Below are 27,442 nucleotides of genomic sequence, written 5' to 3' on the forward strand. Positions count from 1 at the left end.
CTGAGATCTTGTTTGTTCATTTCTCTCTGAAGCTGCCTCTTCAATGTATCCAAATAGTTTATCATTGTTTTGATGAAAGGATAAGTAAGTGTGGCTAGCGCAGGTCCAATTCCCACAACTAAATTGCCTAGCGTAAATTCGTCCAGCCATGCAAGACACAAAGGAATACAAAGCAACAGGCACAGGGCACCGAAAAAGAAACCTATACGCCAGGATCTTAAAACCCATCGCTTTCCTGCTGGCAAAGGCTCCCTGCCAAAGGCCCTAAAGACACTGAAAGGAACTTTATTCTTTCCTTCAACCTCATCCAGCAGAGTTGCGATGAGACCAGCCCAGGTGTAGTCACACCCCACAAACTCCCAGGCATTGAAGTTGATGAAGATATACCTGGCTTTTTGAGGCTTTGTATGAATGAGACCAGGGATGAAAAACATTACACGCCAAATGAATGAAATCAGAGGAATCCAGGGTCTGACACCTCCTCCTTCATCCTTATTTTGTTCCTCTCGGGACATGTGATCTGCAACGGAAAGTGTAACACAAGACATTGACACCAATTTAAGCCTTACAGGTGTGGTGTAACAGCTGTGGATCACAGAGTTTGAAAGGGGAGGGCGTGGTCTTCCTAAATGCACACCTGCCCCATCTTTTCTTGAAAAGCCCAAGAGAAGGATTCTGACAAGCTCCTTCTTACAGTCAAACAGTCTGAACACTTGGCCTGATTTCCCATATACAACCTATCCAACAAGATCTTTCATAGGCTTGGGTCAATTTCACCTGGAGGCTTTACACACAGGGCTTTTAGCTCACATCCCCTCTGGAATGGAGGGTTCAAGTCCACATATCAGCTGGATTTACCCTAAAGTCCCTGTGAGCTATCAGGGATGAATACACTGATCCTGGTTATCTATCCTGGTTCTCCTGGAACCAGCGCTGCCCCTAGAAAATCAGGTGGTGGCGGTGGCCAGGAGTACATTTTGCCAACTTGGGTTGCTGTGCCAATTGCGAGCCTTCCTTGGGAGGGCTGATCTGGCCTCTGTCACCCGTGCCTTAGTCACGTCACATTTGGATTGCTACAATGTGCTCTACGTGGAAAAGTATTCGGAAACTACAGTTGGTGCAGAATGTGGCTGCCAAATTGATCTCTGGGACTGCTTGCAGTGCTCATATTACTCCAGTCTTGAAGGCACAGCACTGACTGCCAGTCTGTTTCTGGGTACAATTCAAGGTGCTGGTTTATTATCTGTAAAGCCCTCAAGGGCTTGAGTCCCGGGCACCTTAAAAGACTGTCGTTTTATAGCTACTTCCCTCACAAACACAAAGTAATCTTATACAGATCTAACTAAGCATGTATTCAGAAACCACTCCATTCTCTCCTTCCCCTTCCTTTTCCTTTCTGACTCTACCCGCCACACTCTCTACACAAGATCCCCACTGGGACAAACTTCTAAACAACAAAACATAAAAGGTATTGGATAGAATGCAACAGCCATCTGCTCCCAGCTGCATCTCCCCACCTGACTAGATTGACTGGGAGGGGCTCTGCTCCGTGTGTCCACACCTGTTGAGGCCCGTTTGTCATGCACACAGGACAGGACCTTCTCAGTTGCTGGGGAGCAGCGAGTTCCCCAGGCTGTGGAACCCACTCTCAGCTGAGACCCACATGGCTCCCTCTCTCAGCCTTTAGGAGGAAAGTGAAGGCTGGTCTTTTTATCCAGGCTTTTGCCCAATGAGCTGTCTTTTGCTTTTTTTAACTTTTAGTTGTACTCATTCTGTTTTTATGTAATTGTTATTATATTGTTAACTGCCCTGGGGTCTTAGAATGAAGGGTAGTATATAAATATAATTCCATAAATAAATGCAGTTTGACCACAGTGGTTTGACCAGGATTGCCCATGAATGCTGGGTTCTCACAATCAGCTCTACTGCACTCAGCAATCCTAGTTAACCCTTTAACCAGGATCATTGTGATTGTATGAATGAACTCAAACTAAGCCTAATTCAGCAATCCTGGTCAATAAAGTTGCTTGTGCAGGGAAGGTGAGCTGTGGATATGGATGAGAGCATGACAAGTCAATGTAAAGCAGTTTAGATTATGATTTTGAGGAATGACTGTGCTCACCTTCAATTTTGTCTAAGAGTTTTCGTTTGCTTCTTCCCCACTCTGCATAAAACCCCACCGTCACTGGTGGGACCACATGTTGCAGTCTGTCTGCCAAGACTTTGCAGTAAATGTCTTCATTGGTTTCTTCTTCTATATGATCTTTCTTCTGTTTCTTTATTCCTTCTGTAACATGAATGGAATCAAAGCCCCCAACCCCCCAAAAAGTTATAAAAACAGCAGCAAGACAAATTGGTGAAGGCATAGTCTTCAGTTCAGAACATTGATTTGGTAATGATCATACATACCTGGATTGTCTTCATCTGCAGAGGAGGTATGTGACATCATGGGAACCGAGCAGTCTTCTGTATGCATCCTTCTGGCATAAGAAAAGTCCCAAGTTCAGCAGCAGCTTAACTCTGCCAAAGAGAGACACGAAATGAGCAGCACCTTCCTGGGTCGACCGATAGTTCTCCTGCAGGACCACTTTGAAGAAGAGATGGATGGCGTGGACCAATCTTCTCAAGACCCTATCCCATAAGTGGACTGCAAACAAGTTCCATGGCTAGGCACCAGCCAAGGTGCTCAAGTCACCTTAGATAAGAAAGACAATTCCCCATTTTTTCACTTACCTACTCAAGGGGAAATGTGAGCATGGGCAGGGTTTATCAGCGCACCCTTCAGCAAGATGACTTGCGGCAGTTGGAGAGAAACAACCCCAGAAAATGTTGCAACTTATATTTGCATGGGGTGTGTCAGATCACAGCCCGGGCTTATTGATGGCTCCCATCATAATGATAGGAGACAGATATCATGTTTGATAATCACTTCTTACACAAGCCATCATATCAGTACTGTAACTATCTAAAATATGAAGTTGATTTATTTATGTTATTCAACATATTTATATACCGCCCAAAATTCATGTGTCTGGGCGGTTTACATTAAAACAACACAAATGAGAACAAAACTAAAACATTAAGACATTAAAACAATTTAAAATTTAAAAACAATGTTAAAGTCTGATTAAAAGCCTAGATGAACAAAGGCTTTTTAAAAAAAGCCTTTTAAACCGTTGTCCAAGATGGGGAGGCTCTTATTTCGGCAGGGAGCGCATTCCAAAGCCCAGGGGTGGCAATGGAGAAAGCCGATTCTTGTGTAGCCACCAGACAAGCTGGTGGCAACTGCAGATGGACCTCCGCAGATTAATATTAGTTAATATTCAGATAATACCTGGTGAAGCATTTGGTAGGGTTGCAATGAAGGCCTTGGAAAGGATATTTAGATGTCGTGACGTGTCTATACCTGCAAAGATTAGACTCTTTTGGACAATGGTTTTTCTTGTGACTTAAGTTCTTAAGAAAACAAGCAACATAAACCCTGCTCTTCTCTCTCAATTAAATTGCACCATGACCAGTTCCGAGGAACAGGCAAAGGTGTCCAAATAGCTGACAATCCATCCTTGCTATGTTGCTGCTCCAGAAATATCCCATTGGGCTTGTCTTGGCCTGAAAGATGAGCCAACTCCTAACTTGACAGTTCCAAGGAAACACCTGCTCAGGGCAATGCCCTGCTAAATGTGCCAAGTGGCACCTTTGAAAGTGGTGGGTGGCTTTCTTCCATCTGGTTCTCAGCCTTGGGTCCCCAGATGTTGTGGGAATACTAATCCCATTATTCCCAGCCAAAACGGCCTTCATATCTGGTGTGGAGGATCTCGCAAAGGGTCTAGTTGGATAAGACCATAGAGATCCATGCTTCAGCCTTTGGTCTCTTGGGATTTCCACCGCAATTCCCAGGCAAAACTCCCCACAAAAACCAACAACACACCTGCTCATCTCTCTCTGCCTAATGGAAGAGGGCAATTTGAAGACATCTCACAAGGAATCCAATAAGTTCCAAAGAATCTCATAGCTGAGCAACTGTGTGTTTGGAATTTACCAGGCTTGTTCACGACCTCCAGCAACCTGGGTAACAGAGCCCTGCAGGCACACTCCTGGTTCTCAGTTGTGTGCTTGCAAACATTACAGGAGCAGGAGCAGGAGTGTGTGCAAGGTAGCAGTTGGGTAGGATAACTTTTCTTCCGACCCCGGTAAAAAGCTGGGGACGGAATCCAGATAGGGCATGCTCATCCTCTCCAGCTTCCACCTCACACACAATCATTCTCCTCTTCACTGGATTTATTTTGAGATTCCGTGGCACTAAGAACCTCACAAGAACTCTTTTGAACTTCCTTGGAGTAGGCAAATCATTCCAAACAGCTGGCAGTACTGTTTTGGCTTGTTTCTCCATTCCTACCCCGTCAGGCTTGTCTCGGGCTGAAATTCCAGCTCCCAAACTCCTCCCTTGATAGTTCCAAGGAGAAGCCAGTTACTTGCAGGCATCATCTCTCATTTCATCTGTTCGTGAATTCCACATCTGTGGATTGCAACAAAGACTTGTTGCTATCAGGCAAGGTGGCAGAGTATCTGCTTTGCTTGCAGAAGGTCCCAGGTTTAGTCCCTGGCAGCATTTCCAGGAAGGACTGGGAGAGGCTCTTCCTGTGAGAATAAACAATACTGAGCGAGATGGACCAAGGGTCCGACTCAGCATAAGGCAGCTTCCTAGGGGAGTTGTTGTCCAACTACGTGTGCGGGCCGCCAGGTGTGAGAACAATTCAAGCATGTATTTTGAACCTTCTTGTGTTTAGGGGTTTGGCTCCAGTCCAGTCCAGGTTCAAAGAAGTGGAGAGATTTTAAGCTTGGGATCAGTTCCAGGCCACTGAAAACAACTCTTGGAATCAGTTTTTGGGATCAGCATTAGGTTTGGTTCAACTCCCAGGGACAAGAAGGGGGAAATGTGAAGGGGAAAATACAGACCATGAATGGGCCTCTGCCATGACGTACTAGATCTATTTGTTTGAATTTCTGCTCCGAGGTTCTCAAAATTCCATTTCTGCAGGAAAGACATTGACTGAAATATCTCAGCCCTTATGGATAGTGATGCCGAGATTGCACTAACTTGTTTCCTTTGGCAAAAGGATGCATAATTCCAAGATGGTTTTTAAAAAAATCTGTATACACGAGCTGATGCACAGACACTTTCTCTTTTGCTGCTTGGCTTGTGAAAAAGCATCACCTTAAGTGGCAAAACAGGGAAATGTTTGACTAACAAGCAGAAGGTTGCTGGTTCGAATCCCCGCTGGTACTATATCAGGCAGCAGCGATCTAGGAAGGTGCTGAAAGGCATCATCTCATACTGCGCGGGAGGAGGCCATGGTCAACCCCGCCTGTATTCTACCAAAGACAACCACGAGGCTCTGTGGGTGCCAGGAGTCAACACTGACTTGATGGCACACTTTACCTTTACCTTGTGAAAAAGCACTTGAGCCACCAGTGGAAACTTTGGCTCAACCCAGTTTTAAGCTTCTGGCCAGGAGCTTCACAGACTGAGCTTTTTAAACAATATTTTATTAGTGCACATTAAAGTGGGTAGGATATTCCACCCATTTTCTAAGCAACAAGCCCAATTTTAAAAAAGAGACCACCCCCAAACCACCATACACCCACACAGTAGGATCAAACGCTGACTATGAGTTCAACACATATACAGTACATATTTCGAGACTTTTCATTCCAGTACTTAAGCAAAGGGACCCAGAGACAGTCTTGAACATCCCTTCCGTTGCTTGTGACCCATGGCAGGTGGGGATGTTATTCAAGCCCAGTCCAGCATCCCTCCGCTGCTGGTGCCTCTATCTTGTGTTTCTCTGTAGGCTGTAAGCCCTTTGGGGACAGAGAACCATCGTCTCCTGATTGCTCTTTTTCTATGTACACCGCACTGAGGACTTTTTGTTGTTGAAAAGCAGTCTGTAAATGGTAGTAGTAGTAGATGCACACTTGTGACTGCGTTTCAAGATGGGCGGCTGGCCATTGCTGGAAAGAGAAGGCTGGGATAGATGACCTTTGGTTTCCTCCAGCTAGGGAGGCGTTGCTTTCTTATTAGAGTTGTCCAATGATTAACCGGTTAGTTCACTGATTACCTGGCTTTTAATTGAATAATTATTTGATTGCATTTAAATAAACTTGCATATTGTCCACGAGCAGATAAGGGTTTTTTAGATGCAGAAGGGCAAAAGAGATTGTTACCGTTTAATTGTTGGAGATGGAGTTCCAGTGCATCGACCTTTTGCACCCACTATCCTAATGACCACTAGGGCCATTGGGAGCAGTGGTAGTGAGGGTCTCCTTACCTGTCCCTGCTTGCCTCGGTTCCCTAACCCCTGCTTTGACTCCTCAGGTACTTCCTGTAGGGAGTCAGTTCTCTTCCTTTCCTCCTAGAGAGAAGATGGAGACATCTCCCTCCCTCTTCATTATGTAGCTGATAGATAGGATAGGTCTTTCCTATCTAGTTTAGACTCTACAGTGATCTCCACGCGTGTTCCTTAAATAGCTGCAACCACTAAACTCTGGACTCTGTAACTGGAGTGGGAGCTTCCTTGGAGCTTTGCTAAATAATCACTAACCCCAACATTAATAAGCAAAAAACATCACTGCCTCCCAGACTGAGGGGCCATCTCTCTTGTTTTCTTTGCATTCCCCATTACAGTCATATCCCAGAACTAAACTAGCTTTCAAAACAATAGTGATTTCCTTTGCTGTCATCCCCGCCCATTAAATCTTCCCCTCACCTGCTAATCAATTACAGTATTCGTTGATTAACTTATTGATGAAACAGATGCACCCTAACAGTAGTTGGTGCAAATCATGTGTCCATAAACCATTACAACATTTGGGGGCCTGAAGGGGCTTAGAGACATTTACTCCGGTTGCTGCGGAACCAAGTTGTTTCTAGGGGAGAGACAGCACCACCGCCGTCTTCAACAGTGCTCTGAGCACACCACTGGAACGAAAGGCATTTTAATGGTGGTCCTTCTAACAAGTGCGTTTCCTGCCCGGGGTCCTGTTCAGTGTCCCACCGTGTGTATCGCAGATGCGCTTCTAACCCATTTCACAGATTTTCCTTGGAAACGTTCAGCGATAACCTGCTTCCTCTGGACACATTATCTTGCAAAACGAACCACTTCTTCTCGCCATGAGTCAGTGTTGGGGATGGTCCTGGGGCGAAGGAGCCCTGCAGGGGCATAGAGCCAAGGAAATACATGCTGAAGGCCATCCATTCTCCAAGGCTCATGCCGAGGGCCTCTTTGATTTCATTTTTGTCACTGAAGACCAGGGTCTGTCCATTCAAGTTGTGTTCCCTCAGCCTCTCTTTGTACCGCTGGATATTCTCCTCTTTCAACCCAAGTTTGTTCATCTGGAAAACAGAAAAGAAACAGATAGTCCTGTACTATAGCATGGCAGCTTTCAATCACCCCTTCCAGTCTTGGCTTTCATTGCACAGCCAGGAACCTAAGAACTTAGCCATGGCCATCCCATGAAACTGATTGCCAGGAAATTTAGGGCCGGCATAAGGAAGGACTTTTTCACACCATGCATCATTAACCTGTGGAACTCTCTGCCACAGGATGTGATGATGGCCACGGGCATGGATGGCTTTAAAAGGGGGTTAAACGAATTCATGGAGGACAGGTCTGTCAATGGCTTAGGAACATAGGAAGCTGCCATATACTGAGTCAGAGCATAGGTCCATCTTGCTCAGTATTGTCTACACAGACTGGCAGCGGCTTCTCCAAGGTTGCAGGCAGGAATCTCTCTCAGCCCTCTCTTGGAGATGCCAGGGAAGGAACTTGGAGCCTAGATTTATTTTATTTTATTTTTACATTTTATATCCCACTCTTCCTCCAAGGAGCCCAGAGCGGTGTACTACATACTTAGGTTTCTCTTTCACAACAACCCTGTGAAGTAGGTTAGGCTGAGAGAGAAGTGACTGGCCCAGAGTCACCCAGCTAGTTTCATGGCTGAATGGGGAATTGAACTCGGGTCTCCCCGGTTCTAGTCCAGCACTTTAGCCACTACACCACGCTGACTCTTCCCAGAGCAGCTCCATCCCCTGAGGGGAATATCTTACAGCGCTCACACTTCTAGTCTCCCTTTCGTTTGCAACCAGGGTGGATCCTGCTTAGCTTAAGGAGACAAGTCATGCTTGCTACCACAAGACCAGCTCCCTTCCCTATCAGGCTCCTAGTCCTGATAGCTATAGGCTCGCTCCAGGTTCAGAGGCAAGATGTGGCAGGCCTTCATCTCCTGGTTGTGGAGCTTCCTAAAGCATCTGGTGGGCCACGGTGTGAAACAGGGTGGTGGACTAGATAGGCCTTGGGCCTGATCCAGCAGGGCTGCTGTTCTGTTCAGAGCGGTCTGCCCAACATAGAACTTCCTCTGGAAGCCAGTCAGATCAGCTTTCTGGGATGTGAGCCTGGCAACCCTAGCACCCCCTGGCTTTGCAAGGGGGCATTCCTGAGGGACTCTTGACAAAAGCAACTGCCCAGTTTGAGTCTGGGGGCCCCTGATATTGGCCCAGCCACACAGCAAGACCAGCCAGGGGCCACCTACCTCCTCGCAGACTGCCTCCACCGACATGCCCATCAGGGTGCACTTGGAAAGCCCCCGAGTCTTCATGGTTCGCTTGAGGGTGTGGCTGCCTCTCAGCAACTCCATCTGCCTCTTCAAGGAGGAGTCCAGGTTGACCGTGAAGGGCAGGAAGAAGTTGGCATCTTCCACCCGGAACCTCCCACAAAGGAAGCTGTGGAAGAGCTCAGGGTCGCCGTCCAGCTCCAGCAGCTTCTCCAGCTGCCCTTTGATCATGTCCAGCTCTCCCATGTACTTCTCGTACACTTCCCACAGGAAGAGGCCAGGAGGGAGCTGGTGCCCTTGGCACATGCCCAGGCGGCCCATCTGCTCGTCGTCCTCGATGCACTGCAAGATCCAGCTCAACCGGCAGGGCCACTGGTTGGCAAGGAGCACCCAAGCTGTCACCTTCTCCGGACACAGCTTCTCCCTGGGGACCTCGGTCGCCATCAGCCGGACGGTGATGGAGATGGTGTTGATGATCCGTTTCATTTGCACCATGTTGTCTGTCATGTACTCTTTCATGCTCTCGTCCAGGAGGAAGTCCAACGCTTCCTGGATCAGCTCCTTGGCTCTGAAGCCTTTCCCACACCTTGCTTTCGGTGGCTCCTCCTCCCTGGGACTGATGACAACTAAAGGTACCTCCGCATCATCTGTGGTTCGGCTGGGTGTGCTTTGGCCGGCAGAACCGTGGCATCTGGGGAAAGGCCCTGCTTGGTTTGCCTGCTGGAAGCCCTCTCCCGGTCTCTCCTCATCCTCCAGACTCTTCTCCAGCTCCCTTCTGCAGTCCACGATGTTTTTAACCAGCTGCTTCTTGGTATTGCTGTCCATCTTGGGAACAGAAAAGGGCAGGGTGATGAGGCGGTTCAAGAACTCATAGCCGTTGTTGGCCATGCCTTTCATGTACAGGGAACTCTCCACGCAGTCCACGATCACACTCGGGTCCACTGCCAAGATGGAGATGAAAGGTGCCTCGTAGTCCGAGAGGAGAATGTTCATGGCGTCCAGGACGCCCACCACTTTGTCAGGGCTGCAGTGGTCCAAGCTGGTGATCTCCAGCACCACCCGGATCTTCCTCCGCTGGAAGATCTCCATGAACTGGAGGAACTTGGCGATGATCTTGACTTCCCTCTTGACGTTGCTCATGAAGCCCAGCTGGGCGCTGAGGTCCGCCCGGTTCATCTGCCTCTCCAGCTGGGCCTTCTGAGTGACGACGACGTTCCGTGCCACCATAACGGCCACCCTGATGGCTGCCGCCGCCGTGATCCCAACCGCCGTGGCCCCGACGCCCTCCACGATAGCAATGGCATCCCCAGAAGCGTTGCCGACAGGAATGCCGAAAAGGAAGATGAGGACAGCCACCCCAGCAGCCACGGCGGTCACCAGGAGCACCGCAGCCCACAAGGGAAGGCAGAGATATTTCTTGCTGATCCACTCCTTGCCGAAAGGCACCTCAACGATGCCGCATTTCCTGCCCACGGCTCTGTAGAGGCTCATGGGGACGAGGCCAAAATGGCTCTCAATGCCGTCGCACAGGGCGGTGATGAGGCCTGCCCAGAGCTGGTCGCTCCCGGCATACTCCCAGGCACTGAAGTGGATGAAGACGTGCCTGACATTCTTCCTCTTCCGATGCTGCAGAGTCAGGACAGGTCGGTAGAAGAGCATGAGGAAGATGAGGGAGACCAGATCCCAGCCGCAAGTCCCTCGCTGTTTCATCCCAGTCCGCTTAAATTCCTGCTCATCTTTCTTCCACGACTGAAGATGCATATATTCTGAGATGGGGAAGGAAGAGGGTTAGTCCAGAGGTTTTGTCTGTGGGCCAGGCCTGTCTTGGCTCCTATTAATAGTACAGCACTCTCATTTTGGAAACACCAGTGGTGTCGTTCTGCAGGGACGGGCAGGGACTCAGTCCCAGCACTCCTCCACCCCTCCAGGCTCTCAGCAAGGGAGCAAAGCTTTTGGCTTTCTACGTGGAAATGAGAATGTCCTGCTCTTGCTATTCCATCCATTATTATTGTTTTAACCATTCTTCCTGTCTTAGAAACCTAGGAAGCTGCATTATACTGAGTCAGACCCTTGATCCATCTAGCTCAGTATAGCCTACAGGGACTGGCAGTGGTTTTTAATTCCACCTGGATATGCTTAGGACTAGGAAAGCCCCTTCCACCCTTCCTCTTCCTACTGTTATCGGAGGGCTGATTCAACAACACACAAACCCCCACAAAAAAACACCCTAGAACAGAAAAAGCACCCACAAGTGCTTCTTCCCTGCAATAACCAAGCATGTGGATAGGAAGTATATTGAGTGTCTCGTCCCCTCCCCAAATCCTGCCTGCCCTCCCTCCCTGCCCCAACATCTCCATCACAACTAAAAGAAAAAAAACTATATATAAATGGCGGCGGGGGGAGAGCAAAATTGGCCCTGCCACAACCCCTTGAGCCGGCACTGGAAATAATGAATTTATTTAATTCATTATTATTACTGTTATTATTCATTATTAGACCAGGCTGCTCAACGTGAAGCCAGAATTTCTGGGGACAGCCAAAGGTTAGTCCTCCTTCCTTACCAGCAGTCCCTGCCCCCTCCAAAAGAGGATGGTGACGTCTACTTTGCTTTCCCAGCTGTAGGTCGATATGTGTGAAGCCTAAGAAGAAGCTTGCGAGATCAGACCAAAGGTCATGGAATCATGGAAGGCTGTCTAGTCAAGTGTGGGGCAATTGCGGTTCAAATCCCCACTCAGCCACGGGTCTTTCTGCGCAGGTATGGGCCAGTCAGTCACTGTCAGCTCTGACCAACTCTCACCGCTGTTGTTGTGTTAACATTTGGCTCTCAGCTCTTTGGAGGACAGGTGGGGTGTACATGTAGGAGAGCCAATAAATATAACCAACGTTTTTGCAATGGCGGAAATCACTTTCTTCAAAACGGATGGTGAACTTAAGTGCATGCCTTCTGGTTTTGCACAATTGTTTAATGCCTCTGGAATGAAGGTTGGTCATTTTTGCTATCTTGCCTTGTAACCGCCCAGAGACCTGTCCTCCGTCTCCATTTAATCCCTTTTTAGAAAAGCACTCACACTAGCAGCCATCATCTCATCCAGTGGGAAGGAGTTCCACAGGTTACATCTGTGTGAAGAACCACTTCCTTTTGCTGGCCTTCACAATTTTAAAAAAAAAGTGCATACTCACCTTGAATCCTTCTCAAGAGAAAGCTCTTGCAGTGCCCCCAGGGTGAGTAAAAGCCAACCGTCACTGGAGTGGCAACACAATAGAGAGCCTTTGCTAAGGAAAAGCAGTAGGCCTCATCTTTGTTCTGGAACCCTACAATGGGAAGAGTGTTGGCAAAAATAAAAGTGACAAAACCCATGTCAGGCCAGTTGGGACATTTGTCACTTTTCATGCAGAGTTAACTAGGGTTGCATTCATTACTGTCCTAACATGCGGATTTGATCACTCTGCTATCTGCAGTCTATTACAATCCATAGAAGTGAATAATTTCCAGACTTCTGCCCCACAATTTCAGCACTTTTCTACTTATCCATAGTGAATGCAGAGGGTGCTGTCCTTTACTCGCTAGGGATATAGGTGAAAGTAGAGGCAGGAAGAAATGGCTGTTGTGAGTATCAAAGGGGAGACCCTTTTGCTTCCCTTGTGGCCATATATGAAGCTGCCCCCAGACTATGGGAAACACCTATATCAGGCAGCAGCAATATAGGAAGATGCTGAAAGGCCTCATCATCCCACACTGCGCGGGAGATGGCAATGGTCAACCCCTCCTGTATACTACCAAAGAAAAAAAACCACAGGGCTCTGTGGTCCCCACGAGTTGGGCACACTTTTCCTAGAGGCAGGAAGAGACATTCTTGCTGGGAATGTATGCCCTGGAGGACAAAGCCAATTGGTCTCTACTGTGAAGTTTTCACATTGTGGAACTGATTAGTCCTAAATTTCCCTCCATTCTCTCTAACCACAATGAAGCCGTAGAGATAACAGAAAAGACCCTGCTCTGTGTTTCATCTAGCCAAGAGGCTAAGGGATGCAAGGAAGGCTCTCTCCCCCACCTGCCCCTCTTCTTTTCTCCCCAACAGATGGTTACAAGGTCGTGATATATCAAAAGGGCTCTTAAGAAACCATAGAATTCCTCACGCATGTATCCTGTAACTGCTGTGAGAAAATAACCTCTGAACCTTTGCTGGGGAGAGACACACCCTTAAGCAAAATCCACCACCCCCATCCCCAGTTACCTCTGCTTAGAGAGACCACGGCTGCCATCGACCACGAAGTATTAGAAAGTGAATCAGCCAGCCGCTATGGAGGGGAAAAGAACAAGTTGGCAGTTCTGAAACTATCACACAGTCCCAGATTTTTGAAAACATCAAACCTTCATGCAACCTCGGAAAATCGTAAAAATCTATAGTTGGGGCAACTTCAGGAAAGGCTCAATAGCAAGAAACACTTCAGGCGCGGTTTTGAAAAGAGCTCTAAAATTCCATCAGGTGAGATCCTCTCTAGCTTTCACTGCAGAGAACCTCCGAATTCTGCAGTTTGGCCCCGTTATTTATGCCAGGGGTTCTCAAACTTGGGGATCCCCAGATGCTGCTGGGCTACAACTCCCATCATCCTCAGCCACAAAGGCGATTGTGGCTGAGGATGATGGGGATTGTAGTCCCATCTGGGGACCCAAGTTTGAGAACCCCTGATTTATGCAGCAGACAGAAGTAAGAACCTTTCCTGGATGTTGCCACGTCAAGATGCAGGGGAGGAGTCAAACTAGTGTTTGAATGGCCATCCAGTTAAAAAGCTCCCAAACACCACGCAGCATGTAGAAAACTAGTGTGCCAGAGGAAAGGGCTTCGTTTTCCCACTGGCATGCTGCTTTTCTAAGTGCAGAGAGTCTTTTCCATAAGCTGACATTGGAACATGCAACCCTCAACTCCAGGAAACACATTCTTGCTTTGGTGGAGACCAATTTTGACATGTACATGAACGGCCAGCCTCTGAAAGTGGGTTTACATAAGGCAGTGGCTAGTACAAATGTAAAACCTACATTGGCTAGAGACACCGTTGTCAACGCCTAGTTTTCTGTATTAGCAGCAGTTGCAATGTTCTTCACACCAGGAATCTCAGGGGTAACTGAAACCTCGCCTGTGCGATAGGAACAGGGAACGGAGTCAGGGCAGAGAGGGGGACGCAAGAACCCTGCTGGGCCATCTCATCCATCACTCCTTTCCCAACAGCAGCTGGCACCTGACTAAACTCTCCTACGGGCCGCTTCTCTGGGCATCTGAAATCCGCACGACTTAATTCCAGGTAAACAGGCATCTGCTTAGAATGCAAGCAAGCTCCTCTGACAGGAATAGGACTTACTTCCAGGCAAATATCCTGACGTGTGCAAGCAATGCTTTTGCACCATAAACCAAAAGCAAACTTGGCTTACAAACAACGCCTGAGCCATATTTGGAAGGGCGGTATAGAAATCGAATAATAAATAAATAAACGCCTGCTGCCACAGAGCCAATAGTGAAAATAGTCTTGATTGATTTTGAAGTTACTCAAGCTGAGCGAACAATTTCTTCTCCCCGCAAACCAGCGAAGCGCTAACACCTGGGGGGCACAGGGACAGGAGGTCTACTTACGTGCAGGAAGGCACAGGTAATGTAGCACTCAGTTCCGGTGTGGGCAGACTCCTACCTGCATGAACTTTGCCTTTCTCCTTCCCAGATAACATTATCAGCACCCAGTATGCCTTTACCAATTTAAGGTGGTGAATTGCACATGGGTGGCAATACTGGCCTGCGTTTACAGCACTTGGCCGTGTTGTTGGGGGGTGAGCTTAAAGCAGAGCCCCCCCCCGCCCCCAAATCCCCAAAACAGAGTCTGAAAAACCTGAGGCAGACTTCAGCCTAATCCCTTCTATCCCCTGGCAGGCTGTCCTCCATATTCAAAGAGGTACCAATTTTGCTTTCAAAAAAAAAGAACCACCCCCACCTTAAATGTCTAAAGTTTTGTGCATTTTGTTTGTTTGGCAAAAGTGAGAAAAATCAACTGTTTTCCTTCCTACCCACTTTCATTGTCAGTGGTAAATCACGGGTATGTGGAGGGGAAAACAAACACAAGGACTATTCTTAAAACATTGTAATCGGTTGTCAGGCCGACAATAAAACTGCTAGTCTTCAGAGTGCCTTTGTCACACTGACTGCCAGTGTTACCAAAAGTAAACACACACACAGAGTTGTAGGACAATCTAATTTTATTTGTAACCAATGGTGGTGTTTTAATGGTGCCTAAACATTTGCTTTTATATAATACAATTCCTCTTACTTTCATGGGAGATGGAGTGAATAAATGACAGGCATATCCCCAATTGTTCTTCATCTAACAGACACAACAAAAGCTCTCGGAGAAAAATGGTTTTCAAATACAGCATTTGGTCTGAAGCATTGAAATAAAAAGATCTGTGGCTTAAGGTGTATTCACACAAGTTAAAGTAAGCCACTGGAAGTGTGACAGACAAGATTACATACCTCATACCTAAACATATTCAAGACTTTTGTGCATTTACAGATTAAAAAAGGGTAACACCATGCTTTCCTCTTCAAATAGGGGTGTTAACACCTGTATATAGGTGCCTTAACTTACCTGAACTGACATGTTCAATGTTAATTGAAAACAAGTGAGTTAAGGGTTCCAACTTGCCAGATCACTTTGAATTTTAAAGCAGAGTTACGCAAACATAAAACAGACCTGCTCATCTAAGTGGTAGAGAACTGAGGTGCTCATCTCTTGTCACCTCTACAAGAACACCTGCAGCTAAAATCAACATTTGTGTTGCCACCTATAACTTCTGCATAGTCAGGGCCCCACATGTGCTATGGGAACTTTGACCCTGTTGCCTGCAGGGATACTTGCAGCCCTGTCCAGGTGGATACAGGTCTTTCTTGGGGGGCCACAGCAAGGCATTTGGCCTCATCCTGAACAATCTCAAAGCTCTGGTGCAATTGGGCTGCCGCCCCCAAAGTACAAGGGCCAACCAAAGGGAGCAAGCAGGGGTACAAAACATTGCTGGGGTTCCCGACGACCTCTGCAGGGTGCCCTTGTTATGGGAGGGAGCTGGAGATCTCCAACAGAGCATTCACATAAGGTATCCATTCCCAGAGTGCCTAGGGGCAAGCCACGACAATGAGGCCTGCTTAAAACAGCTTCAGCCTGTAGCAAAGAGATGCCACCCGTTCACTCACAAGGATGAAAAGAGCAGAGCAGCAGGGATAGAGTGCTGGACTCTGTTTCTCAATGCTGCTCTCTAGTGACAGCTGATACACCCACAGGAATCCTGCAAGTCTCAGGTCTACTCTGGTGAAGTACATTTGTATCCACGGCATTACGCTGTCCGGAAAGTCAGCAGCTAGGAGAAAGGACTGGTCTCTACAAACTGGGAGGAGGAAGAGGAGAAGTTGTTGTTTTTAAAGGCTCCACTGACAGGCCATCACCGATCCTCCCACTTCGTTTTGACAAACGCTCCCATCTGTTTGGTGTGGACGTCTCTAAGCTGCTCCAGCTGCCTCTGTCCGCGGCGGACGAGGTATTCTATATACATGACGTCTGTCCGGGGGATCTGGGCGTTCTTCCGGAACTCGGCCCGTATCCGAGGGAGGAAACCTGGCTTGTCCTTGCCAGCTCGTAGGAAATTCCGGTATAAGCTCAGCACCTGCTTCTGGAGCTTGCTGTGGCGGGCCATGGCATTCCTGGGCGATGCTTCCAGTTGGCGGAGCAAAACTGGGGCTGGGAAATGGAGAGGACTGTGTTAGAATAGAGGGTGGTGGGAAACACTCAGTTTTCCTTTAACTTTTTTTTTTTTTTTTTAAAGAAAACCTGTTTTAAATCAAAGGACACAGTATAAGAAGAGCTCTGCAGGACGAGACCAAAGGTCCCCCAAGCCCAGACGGCTATTTCTCACGGTGGCCAACCAGACGCCTCTGGGAAGCCCACGAGCAGGACAGGAAGCCGGCCAATTTCCTTGTGGGAACGCAGAGCAGTCCAACTCGTACACATCCACTTATCAAGCCAGCTTTCTTTTGCTGTTTTCTTTCTTCAGCCTCAGCTTCCCATCTGTAAAGCGAGCCGGTCACTATCCTCGGTCTGCCTCACCAGGTTGTTGAGAGGGCGGCAGAGTGCGAGGGTTTAAAGCTACAGTTCTATAAAGGGGGAAGAATAGCACAAGAGGTGGCTAACGGCCGGCGATCTGCCCCCTTGTTCCCTGGCAGCCTCTCCCCAGCAGCAGGGAGGGCAACTTTTGAGACTTCCCTCCCCCCTGCCCCCAAGACTGAACCATCCAGGGGCTCGTCCCCTTTGGCCTGGTATCTTTCTAGACCGGGGTGGCCAAGCTGCGGCTCTGCTGCTGTTAGAATACAACTCCCATCTTCCCCAGTCGCCATTTGCTGCAGCTACGGATGATGGGGGTTGTAGTCCAACAGCAGCACTTTGAGAGCCTCGGCTCGGCCACCCCGATGACGAGCCTGCCAGCAGGGATTCGAGAGCTGGTTTCTTCTTCCTCTCGCGCGCATCCTAAAGAGGAAGGCAGGAAAAAAGGAACCTCTGGGCGCCCTCAAGGGGCCCCTGGCGAGGATGCAGCCCGCCGGCGGGGGAAGATGGCTGCCCCGCATGTGATGAACCTCGCCCCGCTGGGAAGGAGGGGGCGGGCAGGCAGGCAGGCCGGCCCCAGCACAGACCCCGCGAAAGAGGAGGCTCACCTTTCCCGTCTGAGCGCGACCCGGCCAGGGAGGAGCGGAGTCCCCGGCGCTGTAACAAGCGGTAGAACGTGGACACCCCGCCAGAGCGTTCTATCCGCTTCTGATTGGCGGGCCGGGAGGAAAGGGGCGTTCCCAGGAAGTGTCCCAAGGCCACGTGGGGAGGGAGGGAGGGGCGGGAGAGCGTCAGTTTCACTTGCAGCCGGCATTCCTCTCTGGGGTCGCGCCCGGAAGCCCCGGCCGGTCAGCTGGGCAAGGACGCCGCTCCCACCCCACACCCGCAGAACACTCCCAGGTTACTGGGATGCCGATCGCTGCTTGGACCCCACTGCGGGGGCAGCCCACCCGAGGCTCTCCCATCACCCCTCCGGCCTGAAGAAGAGTTCTGGATTGCTTACTAGTTTACCTGTTTTAGTTAAGAGCATAACAACGCTGCTGGATCAGGCCCAAAGGCCATCTGTTCCAGCAGTCTGTGTCACACAATGGCCCACCTGATGCCTCTGAGAAGCTCACAGGCAAGAGCTGGCCCTAATGGCGGGATTAGCACAGGCAGAGAGTACTATACAAATTCTAGGGATGGTCCACTCCTCAACTGAGTTGCAATGTTTACAGTGCAATCCAAGGTGTTTACTTGGAAGTAAGTCCACTGAACTCAACTGATCTCCCTCCCAGGTAAGTGTGCAGCTCCAGACCATTAAATTACCACCCTGAGCCATTTTTGGAAGGGCGGTATAGAAATCAAATTATTATTATTTAATAAATAGATTAAAGTAGTGCACCTGCTTAATTTTGCAGCAGCAGCTGTCCAATGAGAAGGTCCCACAAGTAAAGATCCTGTCCAATCAAATTAGAGCATAAGGAACTCTGCTGGTGGAGGCTTTGGCCAATTAACTTAGAAAGTGACGGCTGGGATTGGATGGACCCATAAGGAATGCAGTAGAACTAGAGGGTCCAAGCAGGCTCCTGGGAACGGTTGGCTGGAGGGAGAGCTAAAGGAAGCAGGAGAAGGAAGCCCAGGGAGGAGAGTAGGAAGGCAGGCATTTGAGAGCCGGGCATTAGGTATCTTGGGCAAAAGAGCCGAGTGTCTGGTCTGAGCACCTCACCTAAGGGCCTTAGCCACAGCTTCAGAAAGCCTGGCAGCTGAGGGAGAGGTGGCTAGTGACAGCTTGTCTTCGGAGAGCCTAAAGGACCAGACTGAAGACTTCATGCCTCAAGAAAGCAGGCAAGGCAAAGGCTCAGGAGAGCCACTGAACAGCTGCGGCACAATTCTCAGGGCCAGGGTTCTAAAGCTACCTGCCTCGACAGCCAGCAGAGACCAAGACAGGGAGCCCCTCTTATGTCAAGGCTTGTGGCACCCAGATGCCCCAGTGAGCATTACTCGGATAGAGCAAGCCGATCTAGCCCAGGGTTGCGGAAGGGATTTGCACTAAGCCCAGACAAAACCTTTGCATCTTTTAAGATTGTGTTTCTCAACTATGTTCTTGACTCACCCTTACGTTTATTCATTTTAATACTGTCTTGTTATAGTACACCAGTATCCTCTCTGTCTGGTAACACCCACGCCAGAACACCTGCTCCAAGGAAAGAAGTTCATCAGGGTGATGAAGTACCTGACGGGCACTCAGACTGGTGGCAGCGGGTAGAGCCTCTGCACAGAATAAGCCAAGGGCTCTCACTTGGGTCCCCAGCCATTGTTAGACTTCAACTCCCACAATCCCCAGCCACAACTGGCCATTTTGGTCGGGGGTTATGGGAGTCGAAGTCCAACAATATATAGGGACTCATGTGGAGACGGTCTCTGGGAGCAGAGCTGGCCAAGATCCATCTTTGCCAGGCTTTGGAGAGCTACTGTCCATCAGAGAAACAGAACTGGGGTAGGGACTAGTGGCCTGGCACAATATAAGCCAGCTTCACAGAAGCGACATTCAGCTGATTTACGGAATTTACTTGGATCACTCGGAATTTAGCATGCAAGATAAAATAAGCGAACACACAAGCTCTTGTCTGGAATGTATTTCCCACCCCAAAATTTTAATTTGCAATTACTTAGCATCAGCCAGCAGAATGAAAAGTAATTCTTCACAATGGAAGGACAATGGATGGTCACAGTAATCTCTGTTTAGATTTTGTTTTTAAAGCAGAAGGGAGCTTATACAACTCTGCCTTGAAATTCCCTTCCAACGTGTTCTGCTCACAGCTTCTGTAACCACTCAGCTGCACGGTGGGAAACGGCGGGGGGGGGAACCTTGCTGCCCACCCTCTCCACCCCCTGAATCAAGGGGTTGCTACTACAATGCAAAGACACGCTGGTATACTCTACGTTACTCAATTGGCACGGAGGGGTGTCTAGGTGAGAAAACCAAAGGGATGTGGCATCTTCACTGAACAAACAGGGACAACCAAGGGAAAGAAAAACCACCAAACACAAGCTGAAGAACACGCAGTAGCTTCCAAGTCTTCTCCCTCTGGCTCGCCCCAGTAACCTCTGGCGCAGAATCAGAATGCAGCAGCAATCACGGCAGTCGCATGAAGGGAGACCATTGTGGCCCTCTCTGGTTCTTTCGGCTGCCCTCTGCCTCCTCCCACCCCCATCACATTTCATCCTCCAGCCCAAAGTCCTCTTCTGGAAAATCTCCCACCATGATGTGCTGAGGCTTCACAAAGGCTCCATACTTGGGTTGGCACTCAAAGTACTGCTTGCCACTTACACTGTTGAGAAAATCAGACCAGAAAAGCACATGATCACACTCAGACCCTGAGGTTCGTTCGTTCTTTCTTTCATTTCTATACCACCCTTCCAAAAATGGCTCAGGGCAGTTTACACAGAGAAATAATAATAAATAAATAAGATGGCTCCCTGTCCCCAAAGGGCTCACCATCTAAAAATAACATAAGATAGACACCAGAGACAACAGTCACTGGAGGTACTGTGCTGGGGGTGGATAGGGCCAGTTACCCTCCCCCTGCTAAATAAAGAGAATCATCACATTAAAAGGTGCCTCTTTGCCAAGTTAGCAGGGGTTTGCAGAGAGCAGGCTGAAGGGTACCCAAGTGGATGAAAGGAGTACAAGTCCTTACCCACAGTTTAAGCAGGGAGTTTTTAAACAGCCTGCTCAGATGATCAAAGGAGGACTGTATGTTTTCTGCCTTAGAAAAACAAAGCAAAATTCTGCACTCAAACACCGACATGCTGTGCCCTGTAGAAAGTACACAAGTCAAGCAGGCTTTCATCATCTCTTTTCTTGTCAGAGACTTGTTTGGCTTTTTTGTTTATATGAAAGTTCAGACACTCAGAAAACTGAGTTCTGAACTCTCACAAACCAGCTCTGGACATGCACAGAGACAGATTTTGGAGAGCCAATGCAGAGGCCAGAAAAACTATGTAATGAACCTATTCTGAGCACTGTTTACCATGGAAATAGCATACACTGAATGATTACCAGTAATGCTACCATGAGATAATTTGGAGTGAAACATGGTCAGCATCTTCTAATCTTTTCAAAGCTGTAAACCTATAAACATGATCTACAATACTGGATCTCTCCTTGAGTGACCTTGCATTATTTCTCTCCTGAAACTGTGGACTACATTCAGATGCAGATCTAACAGTTGTCTATGTGCCAGAGGTTAAGGCAGGCATGCTTGGTGCTTCAAAGCATGAAGTGAAGAAGCCGCCATGACCACACAGACCCCCCTAATGGTAGCTGGGGATGATGGGAGTTGTAGTTCAACAACAGCTGGAGAGCTGAGGTTGCCTAGCCCTGCCCTACAGGACCAATGGGAGAGCCCATGCTAGGCAGGAGCATGCAGCCAGAAGGGTCCGCTAGAGGGTGGGTTTACCTGCCATCGTGCTTCCCCAAAGGTTCGTCATACTTGACACCGACCCAGTAACCAGGTTTGAACTCTGTTAAGCCTACGAAAAATAAGGGGGGAAGCATTTTAGTCCTGGACAGGCCTACAACCGAAGCATAAGTGTGCTTACTCCTACTAGTAGCAAATCCTACTGTGCTTCCAAGTATGCACACTCAAGGCTGCAGCCTTATGGAGACCTGAAAGAGGCCGGACATATTTGCAATGAGAGAGATGCTCCAATTGCCTTGCCCAAGTGGAGGGCACCATCAAATTTGTTACTGAATTCCAGTTCTGCGGAAATTGTGCTTCTGTTTGAGAGCCAGGGCAAGGAGCTCCTCCCACTGGCCTCCATGCACCATTCTTCATGCCCCCCTTGAAGCAAGGGCTCCCTGTGACAGCCGGCCATGAGGCTTGGAGACATTTTTAGCTAATCAGCCGCTGCCACCACGTGAGGAAGCCTGCAGCACCCACTCTGATCCCTCAAGCACCTCAGGGTAGTTGTGTTCTCTTAGCACGTGGGAATTGACAGTAAGATATGCCTCCCAGGATAAGCCACCGCCAAGAAATTATTCTCATTTGAAATGCATACAACACTTCTCTCCTTTACACAGTGCTACAAAAAGCTCCAGTGACAGAGAAACCCCCAGAAGGCCTTAACTGTCACAGACTCCTTCACCCCCTCTGCATATGGCATCCCCCCTGCCCAATCACCAGAGAGCTTTTGCTGCCTCTACTACATTCAGTACAAAACCTCCCATTATAACTTTCCACCTTACAACAAACATAAATACAAACAGGTTTTCCAACTGAAATTCTAGAAGAAGAAGAAGAAGAAAATAACCATTTTGTCACACTCCCAACCTTGGGTCCCCTGGTGTTGCTGGATCACCACTTCCATAAGCCCACCGGCCACAGCCCATTGTGAATGGGAATGGAGTGGCAGTCCAACATCATCTGGGGTCCCACAACTGGGTGCCCCACCTTAAGGTCATCTGAGGGGGCTCTGCTCCGGGTGCCAACAATGAGGGAGGCTTGGTTGTCGTGCACGCAGGATGGCTGCCCCCAGACTCTGGAATGCTCTCCCAGTGACTATTCGCTCCTCGGTCTCCATCACACAGCTTTTAGAAAGCATGTTAAATTGTGGCTTTTTACCCAGGCTTTTATATGATTGTCTCTGCTGCTGCTCTTTGTACTTTGTATTGCTTTTATGCTTGTGTTTTAAATTTTTAATCAGATTTGTTTTATATTTTAGCTTAATATTTTGTGTCTTTTTTACAATCTTGTTTTTAAATTTTGCTGTAAACCACCTTGGGATTGTCTTAATGAAAGGCGGTATATACATTGGACAATAAATAAAATAAATAAATAAATAGCAGTGCAATAGTTAAGAGTGCTGGACAAAGACTTGGGAGACCAAGGTTCAAATCCACATGCAGCCATGATGCTCACTGGGTGACCTTGGCCAGGCACACAATCTCTCAGTCTAACCTACCTCACAGGGTTATGAGGATAAAATTGGGGGAAGAAAGCCATATATACTAGCCTGAGCTCCTTGGAGAAAGCTGGATATAAAAAAAGCACAGAAAACAGGATGCCCTGTACACTCACCGACATACATCACTGTCCCTCGTTTGCTGGGCTGCCCCAGTGCCCGCACCTCACACCTGGCCCCCACCGAAATGGCCTCTGCCAAGGCCTTCTCCTCCACCAGCTTCTGCTCCTGATCCGCTTCCTTCTTCAACATTTCTTCCTTGTTGTACTGCCCCAATTTACTGCGCTTCATGAAGGAGCGTGCCGAATCTGCAGGACAGAGAGAAGATGCTGCAAGGCTCACTACAGGGAGGAAGCATTGCTGGGAAGACACGAGAAGGGAAGCTTTCCTCCCCACAAACTCATGCTTGGCTCAGTATTCCAAAGTCACAATGCAGACAATCTAATCTAAGCACAAGTCTAAGCACTACACAATGCCAACCACCTTCACACATTTTTACAAATACAGCTTTCACGAAAAGCACCCAAGGTTTAGAATTCTTCTCTCAGAGTCATCTGTAAATGTCACTTTTCCATTTTTAAGATTTGACCTATTCATGAGGACTAGATACTTAACAAAACCTGGAACAAAGGTGTCAGCTCATAAAGCCTTGCAAGGCCAAGAGAAAAATAAACCTCTAAAAAACAAAGTACTAAATGAACTTCCCTTGAAACAAAGAATCAACTAGATGTCCTTGAGACTCTCAAACTGAAACAAGGCCTCCAGTACAGAGACACTGACCTCTCTATAAATTTATTTACTCAAAACAGATAAACCTACAACAGTAATCAAAGACTTGGTACTCATTCTGTATACAACAAGCACAGGTAACCCATTTCCCAATGGCAAGGGCGGTTTTAAGATACCATTGCTGGGATGAGTTAACTTCAGCCCTTCAAAGCCATCCTTACCTGCTCTCTTGTCATATTCGGAATCAGGTAGCTGGAATTTCTCCACCTTTGATACATCTTCATACTCCCCGATTCTTGCACCACTGTGGTCGATAACCTGTAGCACCCAACAAAATCAATGCCTTGTGTTACCAGCACTATTTTTTGAGTATGGCCCCAGCTCACAGATGGGCTGCCCCAGCTCTCACAACAGACAAAGGAGTTCTCAGGTACAGGGAGAGCCTTGGCCAGCCTCCTGTTGCCCCAGGGAATGGCCACCTTCACACTCACGTGGATCCTGCATCCATCGTCAATGGGATAAGAGCCCAGCAAGGCTTCATCGCTGTCCAGCTTCATCACAAACTTGTCATCCGCAGTATAGAGCTCCAGGTCCATGCATGATGCTGGACTTCCTACCACCAGTTCCAACTTACACTGTTGACAGACAGGAAGACAGAGCCACTCAGAAGCAGGAAGCCGACCCTTAACCAACAGGCTATAGCAAACACCCCTCCTCTTTCCAACAGGTTAACAGCTGCGGAAACCGTATGAGTTCTAGAGGTGTGTCCAGGAATGGCGCGTCACAGCAAAGTGCCTTAATGGCAGTGATAAGCTAGGGGTCAGCAACTGGAATCTCCCTGGGTCTAATCTGGCCAGCTGAGAGGTGCTGCCTGGCCCTCTAGCTACCAAGCTAAAGACAAGACAGGCAAGCAAAGTGGTATCTTGGGCAATAAAACTTGCAGGTGCAGTACATTAAAGGGAGCAGAGTTAGGGCACTGGCTCACCCCACTCATTCGTTCATTCAGTTTGTATACCGCCTTTCACAAGGCATCCCAAGGCAGTTTGCAAACATTAAAATACAGTAAGACTCCACAAAAATCACATTTAAAACCTTAAAATCAGTTAAACAATAAAAACCATCACACACACACACAACCAACCACAAACAGAAGCAGGAAAGCTGAGCAGCCCTTAAGGAGTAAAAGCCTGAACAAAAAGGTCTTTAGTTGTTGGTTTTTTTAAGCAGCCACAGATGTCAAAGAGCAGACATTGGCTGGCAGAGCATTCCAGAGCCTGGGGGCAACAACAGAGAAGCCCCCCCCCCCCCGTCTTGCGTGCAGGACAATTTTTAGCCTCCCCCAACATCAGCGCACAGAGCAAAAGCCCCTCTGAAAACCTCGCCAGAGACATTAAACCTTATTTAATGCCTAGAGTAACCCTTCAGTAAAACAATAAACCGATATGTTCCCTGGGCAAGAGGCAAGCCACTCCTGCAATTCCTAGTGCTTGTCATTAAGTGGTGGTGGTAACAAAGGTGGGCTAAAGAAAGCACTGGAGCGGGGCGGGGGGGGGCTCAGCAAGCCAGCTCCCCCTTAACATTGCAGGCTAGTTTCCTTCTGCCAGAAGATAAAGAGATGCTGGTGGGAGATCCAAAAAGAGCCATCTTTGGCACAAAGCCAAGTGCTGCAGCTTGGGGAGGGGAGGGGCTTGCTGGTTGGCTGCTTCACCCAGCTGGGCACCGGCTGTCAGCTGCCAAGCCGCAGTTAATCCCCGTTTGGATGCGCAGCACACAAAAGGATCTTCTGTTGACAGAAGTCCGTTTGCAGGGACTGCGGCTCAAAATGGGGGCCAACACTCTTCCGCTAAGCAGCGGGGACAGATGCAAACATCAAAATGTCCCCCCTCCAGAAAAAAAAGTCAGGAGCGCCCCATGGAGGCTGGAAACACAGAGAATTGGGGTCAGAATTTGGAGCAGGTGCAGAGATGGGCAGATGGCGGAAAAGAGCACCTTCCAAAGCACAAGCAGGCAGCGAAAACAGTGCCAGCTGCAGAGAGGCCCTGCTGTGTGTCAAAATCTGCATCGCTGTGAGCACGCCATGCAGTTCCAAATCTAGATGGGAGGCACAATCTTGGGAACCCTCCAATGTCAAAACGGGGGGGGTTGTCTTTTCCTGTGTGGGACTCCTAAATTGATGGGCTGGAAATCTCCCTGTGCAGACACACCCTCCAAACACTACAGTGGTCATTGGAGGCAAATTTTGCCACTGATCCACATCCCAGACCTTGCTGTCTGTCCTTAGGCACAACCAGACGTGCCCGCAGTGGCCTGGGCAGATAAACCCCTTGCTCTATAAATCCCTCTGGTGAGGCAATGGGAACATGCCAACACTCTCAGCATGGAAACTGCTGGCCCCTCTCACAGGGCACAATCTTGCAGCAGCTTCCCATCTCCCTGGAGGTTGAGGATGCTGGCAAGGGAATGCGGAATGGCAGAGCAAGATAGGAAACGATCCAGATACTCCACAGTATCTGACTGAGGGCCAGACACATCTTATCCCATTCCAAGGGGGGGAGAGAAGTTCTCGTGAGGAATCTATCCACCCCTCCCCATAAAGACACACAGGATATGGAAGAATGGCAGGAGAATAATCAATCCCGTTATTTGAGGGGGTGGGCAGTGTCTAAAAACACAGGAAGCTGCCTTATTCTGAGTCAGACCTTTGGCCTATCTAGCTCAGGATTGTCCACACCGACTGGCAGCGGCTCTCCAGCGGCTCTCTCTATGCCAGGGACTGAACCTGGGACCTTCTGCACGCAAGGATGCAGATGCTCAGCCACTGAGTTAGGGCTCCAGCCCCTAAGGAGAAAATCTTGCAGAACTGACATGTAGTCTCCCATCCAAACACAAACCAGGGTGGACCCTGCTTTGCAAAGGAGACAATTCATGCTTGCTACCACAAGACCAGATCCCCTCCCCTTTCTACTTCAGGGCTCTTTTTTTGAGGGGGAGTCTCAAACTGCATATGCCCTGGTTGCATATGAATGGGAGACTGAATGTGTGAGCACTGAAAGCTATTGCCCTCAGGGGATGGAGCTGCTCTGGGAAGAGCAGAAGGTGCCCAGTTCCCTCCCTGGCAGCATCTCCAAGAGAGGGCTGAGAGAGATTCCTGCCTGCAACCTTGGAGAAGCCGCTGCCAGTCTGTGCAGACAATCCTGAGCTAGATAGACCAATGGTCTGACTCAGTATATAGCAGCTTCCTATGTTCCTAAATCAGGGGAGGCTGAGACCAGACTATCCTTTATAGACACAGAAGAGGAAAAATGGTGGGGGGGAGGCAGAATTGTGTGTGGGGTGGAGGTGGGGAAAGAGACTCAATCCATTTCCTTGGGTGGGGGGGAAAGGAGTTCCACTTTGGGGGAGGATGCCCTGCCCATCCACCACCCCAGCCCCAGGAAGAGTGCGGGGCCTGAGGAGGAGCAGGAGAGCTGGCCTTGTGGTCTCCCGCATGCACTGCCCCCTGTGCTAAGCAGGGCCCACCCTGGTCTGCATTTGCATGGGAGACTCCACGTGACCGCTGCAGGGCCTTCCCCTCGGGGCGGGGCGCCAGAGGGAGGCCGCCAGGGTGAGTGGCTCCTCTCTCGCTCTAAGCCCCCCGCCCCGCCTACAGGCTGGCCGTCCGTCAGGTAAAGCCGCGCGGCCTGTACCTGACAAGCAGGCAGCGCAGCAATCAGGCGGGTGCTGTGGGGAGAGCGAGGGAGGAGCCACCCCCTCCGTCTGGGGGGCGCCGGTATCTCGATGCGGGGCTGAGCGACCCCTCCCCTCCCTACCTTGAACTCGGCGAGGGTGAGGCCTCGGGCGTAGCGCTTCTGGCTCCGGAAGGAGTTGAGGCTGCTGCTGATGTACACGGCCACCACCGCGGGGGTCCCGGACACGCTCATCGCCACCCGACCCAAGGCAGCAGCCACCGCCTCGCCTCGCTCGCCTCGCCTCAGACGCTCCTCACGGGCCGTCTCCCCCCGCCCAGCCAATCTGCCGCCGGCCC

At 49.1% G+C, this 27,442-nt stretch overlaps 3 protein-coding genes across 5 annotated transcripts; all 3 read right to left on the bottom strand.

Moving 5' to 3' along the window:
- Window positions 1-7,087: 7,087 nt before the first annotated feature.
- Window positions 7,088-15,252, bottom strand: LOC128332891 (NTPase KAP family P-loop domain-containing protein 1-like). The gene is made up of 5 exons (XM_053267666.1): window positions 15,241-15,252; window positions 12,846-12,909; window positions 11,791-11,922; window positions 8,590-10,376; window positions 7,088-7,393 (listed from the first exon to the last, which is right to left on the bottom strand). Exons 1-5 carry the CDS (start codon window positions 15,250-15,252, stop codon window positions 7,088-7,090), a joined length of 2,301 nt encoding a protein of 766 aa, XP_053123641.1.
- SDHAF1 (succinate dehydrogenase complex assembly factor 1) lies at window positions 14,834-19,194 on the bottom strand. Of its 3 annotated transcripts, XM_053268192.1 has the most exons (3): window positions 17,349-19,194; window positions 16,471-16,793; window positions 14,834-16,380 (listed from the first exon to the last, which is right to left on the bottom strand). In XM_053268192.1, the coding sequence occupies exon 3, from the start codon at window positions 16,334-16,336 to the stop codon at window positions 16,085-16,087; it is 252 nt and encodes an 83-aa protein (XP_053124167.1). In that variant the 5' UTR covers window positions 16,337-16,380; window positions 16,471-16,793; window positions 17,349-19,194; the 3' UTR covers window positions 14,834-16,084. The 3 variants fall into 3 exon arrangements, with proteins under 3 accessions (XP_053124167.1, XP_053124164.1, XP_053124166.1); XM_053268189.1 differs by lacking the exon at window positions 16,471-16,793; XM_053268191.1 differs by having other exon boundaries at window positions 14,834-16,793.
- Window positions 19,195-19,343: 149 nt separating this feature from the next.
- Window positions 19,344-27,442, bottom strand: TBCB (tubulin folding cofactor B). The gene is made up of 6 exons (XM_053268188.1): window positions 27,228-27,442; window positions 23,910-24,053; window positions 23,640-23,736; window positions 22,806-22,997; window positions 21,186-21,258; window positions 19,344-20,054 (listed from the first exon to the last, which is right to left on the bottom strand). Exons 1-6 carry the CDS (start codon window positions 27,336-27,338, stop codon window positions 19,937-19,939), a joined length of 735 nt encoding a protein of 244 aa, XP_053124163.1. The 5' UTR covers window positions 27,339-27,442; the 3' UTR covers window positions 19,344-19,936.

Source organism: Hemicordylus capensis, chromosome 7, assembly GCF_027244095.1.
Source record: "Hemicordylus capensis ecotype Gifberg chromosome 7, rHemCap1.1.pri, whole genome shotgun sequence".
NCBI lineage: Eukaryota > Metazoa > Chordata > Lepidosauria > Squamata > Cordylidae > Hemicordylus > Hemicordylus capensis.